Source organism: Anomaloglossus baeobatrachus, chromosome 3 (genome assembly GCF_048569485.1).
Source record: "Anomaloglossus baeobatrachus isolate aAnoBae1 chromosome 3, aAnoBae1.hap1, whole genome shotgun sequence".
Classification (NCBI taxonomy): Eukaryota; Metazoa; Chordata; class Amphibia; order Anura; family Aromobatidae; genus Anomaloglossus; species Anomaloglossus baeobatrachus.
This window is the reverse complement of record NC_134355.1, coordinates 403870707-403882760: the sequence shown is the minus strand read 5'-3', so window position 1 is coordinate 403882760 and position 12054 is coordinate 403870707. Positions and strand designations below refer to the sequence as shown.

The window sequence follows — 12054 nt, the reverse complement described above, 5'->3', positions numbered from 1 at the left end:
AGAGTTTCAAAGCATTATTTACCAGCTTTACATGTTTCCAACAATTTTCCATGAATTTCACAAGTCAATTACAATCATCTCAAGGTGTAAAGATTTGCAGGTGAATCTGGCTTCAAAAAAATCAAAATTATCACTTGATTGGAAATCTCCAGTAGTACTAAAACCTGAGCTCACAATATCAGCAAATCACTGCATATACAGGCAACCACTTTCATCCTCGTGTTTCACAATTAGTATTGTGCACACGGGTGAGTGTCCGCACTATCGTAGTGTGTAAAGCCACTACAAGGAAAATTACATCATACTGGCTAATAGGGAAGCACTGCTTCACAACCCTTAATAATGGACTTCTGATCTTCCTTCCAGAAAAAGTATCAATCGCAACAAATGTATAAGCTTGCACAAAAGGAGAATGAATGGCACATCTTGCTATGACATTCTCCATCACATTTCTTCCTGCTCCTCATCCAGGGCTGCAGAACTGTGTGTTTTCTATTCCAATTATAAAGGCTTCTCACCGCTGCAGCCATTCCTTGGCCACCATGGTCACATGCTCATCTGGTTGAAGGGGAAGGACTGAGACCGCAGAAAAAACCCAGGCTGTGCTGTAATAAGAGTAATCTGTGTATTTTTTATTTCATATATTTACGGTTGGGCACCTCTTTCCATGTGCTTTGGAGTGTTTTCTGGAGCGTTTTCTTGTCTATCATAATGAGATTTCTATTGAACAGCAGATCAAACTATGGAAAATTGTGCATGCGTGTACACAGTCACTTAGGGTGCCCTCACACGAGCGTATAACTCGCATGAGAATCGGAACGCATCACTCGGTGTGGCTCCTGGCCTCTCCGGACAGGAGCATGTCAGTGCATAAAAAAGAGAATTTTGTTTACTTACCGTAAATTCTTTTTCTTATAGTTCCGACATGGGAGACCCAAACCATGGGTGTATAGCTACTGCCTCCGGAGGACACACAAAGTACTACACTAAAAGTGTAGCTCCTCCCTCCGAGCATATACACTCCCCGGATGACAAACCCAACCAGTTTAGTGCCAAAGCTGAAGGAGGACATCCACCCATAAGTAGAGATAGAGTAAAACCCGGAACAACCGGAACTTCTGTCTACAACAACAGCCGGTGAAAACACACGGAACAAGAAAGCTGCCAACAGGCAACAGGGAGGGTGCTGGGTCTCCCATGTCGGAACTATAAGAAAAAGAATTTACGGTAAGTAAACAAAATTCTCTTTTTCTTTATCGTTCCTTATGGGAGACCCAAACCATGGGACGTCTCAAAGCAGTCCATGGGTGGGAAATAAACAGAAACCGAGAAGTAGGCGAAACCTAACTTCACAAATGGGCGACAGCCGTCCGGAGGATGCGTCTGCCCAAGCTCGCATCTGCCGAAGCATGAGCATGCACTTGGTAGTGCTTCGAAAGAGAGTGCAGATTAGACCAAGTGGCAGCCTGACAGACCTGCTGAGCCGTAGCCCAAGAGGCACCGACGGCTCTGGTCGAGTGCGCCTTAATCCCCGGCGGGGGTGGCATCTGAGAACATTGGTAGGCATCGGATATGGCCGACCTATTCAATGAGCTAGGGTCGGTTTAGAAGCCGAGAGACCCTTGCGCTGACGTGTGGTCAGCACACAAAGAGAGGTGCACCGCCTAAGAAAACAGCGGTGCGTGACACATAGATCCGGAGCGTCCGCACCAAATCTAAGGCATGCAACGCTTTCTCAAAGCGATGCATAGGGGCCGAACAAAGGGAAGACAATGAAATGTCCTGGTTAAGGTGGAAAGGAGACACCACCTTAGGGAGAAGGCCCGGAGTTAGACGGAGAACCACCTTGTCTTGGTGAAAAAGACCAAAAAGGGTGACTCCGAAGAGAGCACAGTCAAATAAGAGACTCTCCTGAGAGAAATTATGGCCACCAGAAAGACCACTTTCTGTGAAAGACTAAACAACGAAACCTCCCTAAGAGGCTCAAAGGGGGGTTTCTGTAAGGCCATGAGGACCAGAGTAAGGTCTCAGGGATCCAGAGACCGCCGGTAAGGCGGAATGATGTGAGATGCGCCCTGCATGAAGGTGCGCACCTGGGCCAGTCGGGCGATATGCCGCTGGAACAATGCTGACAGAGTCGAGACCTGTCCCTTGAGAGAAAGGACAGGATGGACGGCAAGGAAAAAACGGCCAAGGAGCATGGCCGGAAGAACGACACCAGGACAGGAAAATTCTCCAAGTCCTGAGGTAAATCCTGGCCGAGGAAGACTTCCGAGCCTGAGTCATAGTGAAGATGACCTCGGAAGGAATGCCTGAAGCCGTAAGGATTCAGGGCTCAAGAGTCACGCCGTCAATCTGAGAGCCGCAGAATTGTTGTGGAAAACGGACCCTCTGAGAGAACGTCTGGCCGGTCCGGGAGATGCCACGGCACCTCCACGAGCAGACGGAGCAGGTCTGGGAACCAAGCTCGCCTGGGCCTGGGGCGATGAGTACGACCCGACGGTCCTCCATTTTGATCTTGCGCAGGACTCTGGGCAAGAGAGCTAGAGGGGGAAACACGTAGGCCAGACGGAACTGGGACCAATCTGGAACCAGCGCGTCCGTGCCAAGGCCTGAGGATCGTGGGAGCGAGCCACGTAAACCGGGACCTTGTTGTTGTGCCGGGATGCCATTAGATCCACTTCCGGAGTGCCCTGCCTGCTAAATTGACCGGAACACTGCCGGATGCAGGGCTCACCCGCCGCTGTCCACGGTTTGACGGCTGATAATCTGCCTCCCAGCTTTCCCTGGGATGTGGACTGCGGATATGGTGGACTCGGAGTCCTCCGTCCACTGAAGGATATGTTGAACTTCCAACATTGCTAGGCGGCTGTGAGTCCAAGGACTACAGCCCTGATTTCTAGCACATTGATCGAGAGGGCTGATTCGGACGGAGTCCAAGTGCCCTGTGCTCGGTGTGGAGAAACTGCTCCCCAGCCGGATAGACTGGCATCCGTGGTGAGAATCACCCAGGACGGGGCCAGAAAGGAGCGTCCCTGGTACAGAGAGAGGGGCCGAAGCCACCACTTAAAGAGAGCTCCTGGTCTGTGGCGACAGAGCCACTAGTCTGTGCAAGGACGAAGTCCCTTGCCCCAACAGCGGAAAATGTCCAGCTGCAGGGGACGCAGATGGAACTGGCAAGGGGAACCGCTTCTATTGACGCCACCATCTGACCCAGCACCTGCATGAGGTGCTTGATGGAATGATGGCGGAGCCTCAGCAGAGAGCGAACCGCCAGATGAAGAGACTGCTGTTTGACTAAGGGCAGCTTCACAAGTGCCAGCAGAGTCTCGAATTGCATTCCCAGGTACGTAAGTTCCTGGGTCGGGGTCAGAGTGGACTTGCAAGCGTGGCGAGAGTGAGCGAGACACTCCGCTGACAGTCTGCACTGGATGAAGCCCTGACTAGAAGGGCCTCCAGGTAAGGAATTACTACCAACCCCTGGAGGGGCCGTGGCTAACCCAAGGGGAGAGCCACGATTGGAAATGTTCCTCTCCGATTACAAAACGTAGCCAACGCTGGTGGGAAACTGCGAATGGCACATGCAGAGAGACATCTCTGATGTCGATGGATGCTAAGAAATCTCCTTGGGTCATTGACTGATCGCAGAGATTTCTGCAAAATTGCCGCACCTGAACATGCTTGTTGAGAAGCTTGAGATCCAGGTCGGAAAGCACCGTCCTTTTCGGGGACTAGGAAGAGATTTGAGTAGAAATCTCAGAACCGTTCCCAGTCGGGAACTGGTACAATTACTCCATTGGCCTGCAAGAATGCCACGGCCTGTGAGAAGGCGGCGGCCTTGGAGCAGGGGGGAGTTGTCAGAAAAAAATCTGTTTTGTAGCCGTGGGAGAGGGTAACCCACACCCACTGATCGAAGACGTGTTGCAACCCCACGTCGCCCAAGAGGGAGAGCCTGCCACCGACCAAGGACGTTACTGGCGCGGCCAGATAATCAAGAGGAGGCTGCCCTGGTGGCAGCAGCTCCTGCCGACTTAGGACACGGCTTCATGCGCCAGTTGGTTTACGGACCTTGGCTGAGTTAGTGGACGAGGCCGAGGGCTTAGAGGACGACCAGTTAGAGGAAACGAAGGGAACGAAACCTCGACTGGTTCCTGCCCTGGAAGGTTTCCTGGGTTGTGGCATGGAAGTACTCTTCCTGCCAAAAACTTCCTTAATAATTTCATCCAGTTGTTCACCGAATAGACTGGTCCCAGCAAAAGGGAGTCCAGCAAGGAACTTCTTAAGAAGCATCTGCCTTCCACTCTCGAAGCCACAGGAACCTGCGGATAGCGAGGGAAGTAGCCGAGGCCACCGCAGTGCGGTGACAGTCTCCAGCTATAGGATGAAAAGACTGAAGCCTGGAAGTTAAGGCAACCAATTCGGGCATAAAGGCCCTGGTGAGGGAATGCATCTCCTCCCGAGAAGCAGAGATGGCTTTGAGAGCCCGCACTGCTGCAAAAGATGGGGAGAACGAGGCCCCTGCCGCCTCATATATACATTTGGCCAGAAGGACAACCTGGCGGACAGTGGGATCCTCAGAGAGGAGCCGTCAGCCACTGATACAACTGTCCGGGCTGAAAGTCTAGACCCCGGAGGGTCCACCCTTGGTGAATGAGCTCACTCCTTGACCACCATTGGTGGAAAGGGGAAACAGTCATCAGAACCACGCTCTGGGAAGCGTCTGTCAGGACAGGCTCTGGGCTTGGTCACAGTGACCTGAATGCTGGAGTGGATAAGGAACACACTCCTTGTTCTCTTAGGCAAGGTATACTGATGCTTTTCTGCCAAAGAGGGGTGCTCCCCTGAAACAGGCGGATTGAGGTCCAGTACAAATATAATGGACGCAATCAAATCATTAGCATCTGCGTCACTTTCGGACAGATCAATAGGGTACATGGAGAGCGTCCGAGCCCCCAGTAAGTCAGAAGTACGCTTAAAGCGTTTGTCAGGACAGGCCCTGGGTTTAGTCACAGTGGCCTGCTCTCTTAGGTGAGATAAACTGGTGTTTTTCTACCCAAGAGGCCTGATCTTCTGACACTGGAGGGTTAAGGTCCAGAACGGAGTTAATGGACGCTATCAAATCGCTAACATCTGCATCACCATCGGTATCAATGGGGTACATAGACGAAGCGTCTGAGCCCACAATAAGGGCATCCTCCTCGCCTTGTGACTCGGCCCGTGAGGCAGAGCCGTGGGACGAGGAAGGAGAGGAGTCCCTGCGTCTCCGTTTAGGAGGACGGGGTTTGGGATTAGGTGAAACAGACTCTGTTAGGTCTGCAGAGCGAGCTGGAGCAGCAGAGGCACCCTGTGGGGGCTGATGCATGCTTAGCAGCGTCCGAGACAACTGTCCAATGGAGTCTGCAAAGGACTGGGAAATAGCATTGGAAAAAGATGCTACCCAAGCCGTGCAGCCTGGGGAGACTCCAGGCTGAGGCACCACCACATTAGAAGGCATTACAGTGTGGGTTTGCAATACGAGCTTGCATGCAGAGCATGTAGTGTACAGCCTTGGAGCCCTGCTCCTAGTGAGACATGCTGCTGAGGAGGATGTTCTATAATAAAGAATTAACTCCTTCAGAATGCCCTGAAAGTGTATAAAAGTGCACAACCAGAGGTTGTGACTTATCAGACCGCTATTATGTGTGCCCTCCAGATTCCAAGCCTGGACCCCCAGCCAGCTATTCACTCCTTCTGCAGAGTAGCCAGCGCCGACCAGCGTACTAAGAACGCTGAGAAAATGGCGCGAGAGTGAGGGGGGGGGAGGGGGTTAACCCAGGAGCGGGAATCGGAGGGCTAAGGAGATGTACAGGGGAGGGAATCATCTCCTCAGAGAGGAGCGTCCTCCCCTGTGCAGAGCGGCCGGCGGGCGGCGCTGCAGTGTCCCCCTGCATGACTGACATGCAGGGGAACGCAACGAAACTAGGCCGCGGCTGAAGCCGGGGCCTAGAGTTATGCATGCGGCCGACAATCAGGCATCATCGGCGCGGTTCTCAGTAAAAACCGTGGAACCGGCCGGAAACACAGTAAAAGGCAGCATTATTAAAGTAAATCACTGTCCCCCCCAATAAAAGTGCCCCACATTGCAGAAAGGACCCTCTGAATAACGTCTCTATACTTAGCTTTGAGACGCAGGGCCCAGTCCCTGGGTGGGGTGGGGGTTCAGTGCTCCGTCCAGCAGGGTCCTGCAAAAGGGCTGCGGATGGAGGCCGGTCTCCTGCAAGGCAGTGAGAACCGTGTTGGCTCTAACGTCAAGCCAGAGCCCCTAAGGGATGGTGAAGGAGCGCGGCATGAAGGGCTCCTGCCCTGAAGTCAACCTTAACAGCACCGCCGCCAGGGGGGTGAGAAGGGACATGCCGGGAGTCCAGTGGACCCGCTTTTCTTCCAAATCTTTAGAAAAAATGAAAAATCAAAAGAGGATGCATGTGTGTGTGTGAACCTCCTGACACAAAGCATGAAACTGGTTGGATTTGTCATCCGGGGAGTGTATATGCTCGGAGGGAGGAGCTACACTTTTAGTGTAGTACTTTGTGTGTCCTCCGGAGGCAGTAGCTATACACCCATGGTTTGGGTCTCCCATAAGGAACGATAAAGAAAATACATGCAGCTGACCCGCTCCTGTCTGCAGAGAATCCAGTCGCACCGGGTGATGCGTTTCGATACTCATGCGAGTTATACGCTTGTGTGAGGGCACCCTAAAGTGTATCCTCTGGCTCCAGACATGAGAATACCATGTTACAGTCATGTGAAGGGCTTACACTGTCCACTGAATCATACACTAACCTCAATTTGTCTGTAGTCACATATAGCTCGAATCGGAACCGATGCTTTCAGGGGATTGTCCGGGTTCCTTGGTTTTAATTGAACCACTGCCTTTGCTCTCCCGACGAGGCTGGCGACTGTGCTTTTGTAATTTAAAAGCTGTTCTTTTTCTTCCTGAATGATTAGAAACAAACATGTTGCATATTAAATCAAATCACTTTGACAATAAATAGTCGGCACAATCAATTATCTTTCATGCTTACTTGTGTTGGCAGTGAATCGCTTCTCATGGTGCATGACGGTTTAGGACACTCATTTTGGTTAATTTAATTGAAATATTACATTTTTAAATAGGATCATAAAAAAACACATGCACTACTCCGAAATTCTCCCAGTACTCCAACTTAGATGTAAAGACTTTTTTTTATGCTACCTCCTAATGAAATAACCAGGTGCTCTAAAAGTAGTACCTCCAACAGCTCATGAGTAGACATCCCATAGATATGTTTTCTCAATAGTATATTCTCATGTTATTATACCTCCCGTTTATATGGATCCTATATGGCTATAACCATCGTAGGGGATACCCAGACAATATGAGAAATGTTATAACCTTCTGTTAAAGGGAATTTAGAGCATCAAATGATTTCCCTCTACAAACATTATGGTCAAGTGCAGCTTTGAGCCACATGGCAAGAGAAATTGGAACAGTTTCTACTATGCATAACATGGACTGGCAACTGGAAAATCAGCCAGTATAACATGGCAACCCCTCAGGGAAGTGGTTGATTATGCAATGCATGGTCACACCAAGTCTTCCATAGGGAGAGCAGCTTTTTGCAGACTTCAAGGGAAAAGAAAGCAAGTCCCACGTAGGGGACACTATGACATTCATGCATGAAAATATATGTATCAGCTTAAATTCTAAAGGAATACATGCTTTTTGTAATCAATACCATTGATTCTTGCACTAAGTCTTCCAGTTTATGTACGCTGGTTGATTTATCACAGCTATACTTCCTCAGTATGGAATCTTTTAAGATCTTCAGATAATCGGTGGCATCTTTGGCATCACTGAAATACTACAATACAAAAACAAAGTATGTCAGATACATGTCCTGAAGGTAAAGCTGGAATCTGATATCACTTATTAAAACAAATAACAACAGACTCTTTCAAATAGGACTTTTTACAAAGCTCAGGGTTACCAAGAAACCCCACAAACACAAAAAGGATTGATATGCTTTAGTTAGGCTATGCATAAAATATGTAAAAGAATAGTCAAATACAGATTATATATATATAATGCATATATAATATTATATATATATAATGCAGCGACTTCACAGTAGCATATATTGGTCCTTCCTTAGAAGCACCAATATGCTGTGCAATGTGGCTTCATATTGAAAACATATGAAAGCAGTCATATGCATGAGATCTAATTGGAAAATGTATGCATGACCATTGTGAAGAAGAGGGACAATGAGGATGAGCGGCCATACAAGAGTTGGACATATTAGAAGAATAGCTACACCTTACACCCTAGATAACTACCTTTCCCATCTCCCTACCTAACCTGGGAACAAAAAGGATTGGGCATTTAAACTACTGCATGTCCAGGGATAGTCTGAAGACCCCCATGCACTTCAGATGGTCCGCTAATCTGCTGAAATTGATGGGTTTAGCGGACTTTAATGTGTATAGGACCATTATTTCAGTAAGACCAGAATTATTTTTTCATCAAGACAATCCATTTCCATAATCTTTATTATGGCATACACAGCACTAATCAGAGAACCACCATCATAAACAACAATAATTATATCTGCATATTCATGGCTGTGTATTGCCACTAAAAAGTGGTCATCTATCCCAAAAATGTTAGTGAAATACCTCAAAGTAGACAGTGTTTTGCCGTATATGTTGTTCTACACAACTGCACAGCTGTAAAATCCAGTTCCATTGTGTCTGTGTAGCGGCTTTGTAGGCCTAGAGGTAGAAGAGAGGCAAACTTACTACGATGCAGATAATAAAAGATTTGCGCACGTGTTGGAAGCTAGGTTTTATCTACTTAGGCTGGGTTCACACAAGCATATGCAAAATCATCCTTTCTATGTTGAGAAAAAAAAATGTCATCAGCATTGTCATTAGTGTGTCCATTTCTAACCTCTGTATTCAAACCATAGGCCCGTTTTGGCTATCCATGTGGCAACCTTTTTTTCCATGAACAGTTTAATAAAAAATAAAGAACAAATACAGTTTTCTATCTTTATAATTGTAATGTATGCATGAAAAACGCATGACATACAATTGGTAACCTATATGTGATCCATTTTTTACACGCCCAATGAATTATAGTGTGTGAATCCGAACCAGAATATGGATCAAAGTAGTCCATGCTGCAATTATTACAGGCAGACCATTGGTGCGAGTGTAAAAACGTTGATGTGAACTATGTAGCACAATGACTTAAATGGGTTAGTTCGCTGTCCATATGGTACCCATTTTACACACAGCAATTAATAAAATCTTATGTCAGGTTGTAAAAACATGTTTGTGTTTTTCTTTATCTTCTCCATCAAGATCAGGGTGTATTAAGATGCAGAAGATTTCCATTGCAGCTTTTGCCACAAATCCACAGCTCGTCCACAGCAAAGTCCATAAGTGCCTGTGCTGTCTGGCACTGGGTGAAACTCATGAAATAATTCCAGCGGTACAAGAACTATTTTGAAAGGTTCATTTTTTTTTGGTAAATCCTATTCACATCTCATGTCTCAGGTATTCAGAGGTTATATTGTGGCAAAAGGCCACTGCTGGCCTCAAATTTCCAGTGAATTCTAATGAAATGCTCTGTAGTCCCTTTCTGATGAAACAATATAAGGTTTGGTTAAAACTACAATAAAAATGGAGGCCAAAATGGATCCACTACTAAGGAAACAAATCTTGAGGAATCCCTCTGACTAATAACTGATCTGTCCAGTTGCTTTTATTGGATGGAATAGGGAGTCATACTTTACTATTCTTTCTGTCACAAAGCAAAGGAGACTGTTGACATTCAGTCAAAATGATCATCTGAACTGTCAAAGACATGCGTGAGACAACTATACACCAGCAATGATTTCCAGAATACAAGACCAATGAAGAACAAACTTATTTAGTACTACTCTGAAATTTCTCTTACTGATAATCAAGGGTGGTCAGATATTACAGACTTCAACTATACAATATTGTCACATGCGTCTAAGACATGCAGTACTGCCCCTGTTATAGAAGGAAAATAATAGGCACAGGTTATGAAGTCCAACCACACCCCAACCACTGATTGGCAGCTTTCTGACAATGAACAGTTTGCACAGCTGCCAATCAGTGGTGTGGGCGGGGTTATACAGAGCTCAGCATTCACTAGATCTTCTTCAGATAAGGCACCAGGCAGCCCAGTAAGTGATATATCACTGCCCTACATCATGAAATGCTAAGATGAGGTAGCAAAACCCTGGTGACATATTCCCTTTAAGGAAAGAAAAGATAAAGAAATAATGTGACATGAGTAAGCCATAACAGATCTCCATGTTATTATTATAATACACTCACCTCAATAGTGGATCTGGCAGGGTGATTCTGAAGCAGCAGCTGCTCTGCAGTATCTTGCACAGATTTAATGACTTCTTCTTTATGGTCAAGTTCCCTCATTAAATCCTTTATAAATAGAGATCAAACATAATTTATCAAGTATTATTCATTTCATGTATATTAGTTTGTCAGTGCGTTAAGTGGATGCTGTAGACTCACTGGAGCAGGAGAGCAATATCAACATGAAATACACAAATCATGCTCCACTCTGCGGCTTGGCTTCATTCTGTCACTTTAGCATGGACGCAGAGACTGAGTATCCCATGTGTTTAGATTACCACCAGGGTAACTTGATAATACAAATAACAGCCCAATTTCCTTTATACATTAATAGGATTCTTTTGTAATATACTGCTTTGAAGTGGACACTTACGCCATGATACTCCTTCTTAGATGGTATATTTTGGTTTCTATCACTCCAATCATATGCTACCTCCTCCTCTTCCTTTTCATTCAACCATATTAGCTCCCTTGTAGCTCTGGTGACAAAACTGTGGAGAGATTCCAGGTGCTTTTGTCGGTTTCTTGACTTACTCTAAACAAAATAAATGAAGGGAACAAAAAACAATATATTAACTGAAATGGCCATAACCAAGCATAGCCCAGTTTCCTGTTTTAAAGCTTCGCTCAAGGATTCTTTTATTATTCCCTGCTGGTGTGGTGCTTTAAGGGTAAGCACACACGGCAAGAAAAACGGAGCGAGTGCAATGTGATATAAAACCTCATTGCATCTGCACCCATGTTACTCTATGGGACAGCTCCCATGTGCTATTTTTTTCTCAGCCCTAATTGGACCGGGAAAACAATCGCAGCATGCTTCGGGTGCAAACCGATTCACTTTCACTCGCACCCATACAAATTTATGGGTGCGAGAGAAACATCACATTGCACTCGCATTACAGCGGTGTAATGTGAGTGCAGTGTGAGAATCGAATCAGCTGACAATGGAGGAGATGTGGAGATTACACCCTCCCTCTCCTTCGCAGTGCTCACCCCTCCTCCACGGCTGTACTGTGATCGCAGCACAGTGGCATGGCACACAGCTTACACTCCAGCAAAGCGGAAGCCGAGTGTAATTCAATTAGACTCGCATTAATGACGCGTGTCCCCAGCCTAAATATAAGTCCCCTGACCTCTATCATATATTCAACTTCCAGCAGCTTCACCTTCTATCACTACCGCTCCAGTCGGTCTCTGGCGATTTGTGATTTTCCAGCAGTTCCAGTGTTTTATGGAGCATGCCGGCGGTCACAACTCAATGCATCTCTATGATAGCCTTGATCTGGCTCTCATAGACTTGCAATAAGTACTTGTAAAGAAAGCAGTCAGAAATTATTGTCCCAAGATGGCGCTGCGGGACCGGAATGACGTCAGTAAAAAGTAAAGCTGCAAAAAGATGAGTACATGACAGGCGGCTTACATTTAAAGTGACATTCCAGAGCATGGGATTTTCAATATGTTTGTTTTTATATACACTGTGTCCCCCCATAAGATTTCAGGAACATTATAAGATTGCCTTATTTTATTTTCTATTGATATTTACCCCTGTAACTGGTACTGATATATTAGCCCTAGTTACAGAAGAAATACAGTAACGGTCAATTGTCCTGACATGTCTGTTTT

General features: G+C 46.5%; 1 protein-coding gene across 24 annotated transcripts in view; it reads right to left on the bottom strand.

The window, feature by feature from the left end:
- DST (dystonin) overlaps positions 1 to 12054 on the bottom strand; it is an 879552-nt gene that overhangs the window by 379541 nt on the left and 487957 nt on the right. For all 24 annotated transcript variants that reach the window (XM_075340287.1, XM_075340288.1, XM_075340270.1 and 21 more), the window contains 5 exons: positions 10805 to 10966; positions 10393 to 10497; positions 8695 to 8790; positions 7755 to 7880; positions 6820 to 6972 (listed from right to left, as the gene is read on the bottom strand). In XM_075340287.1, the coding sequence (XP_075196402.1) occupies positions 6820 to 6972; positions 7755 to 7880; positions 8695 to 8790; positions 10393 to 10497; positions 10805 to 10966 (642 nt within the window). The remainder of the gene's footprint in view (positions 1 to 6819; positions 6973 to 7754; positions 7881 to 8694; positions 8791 to 10392; positions 10498 to 10804; positions 10967 to 12054) is intronic.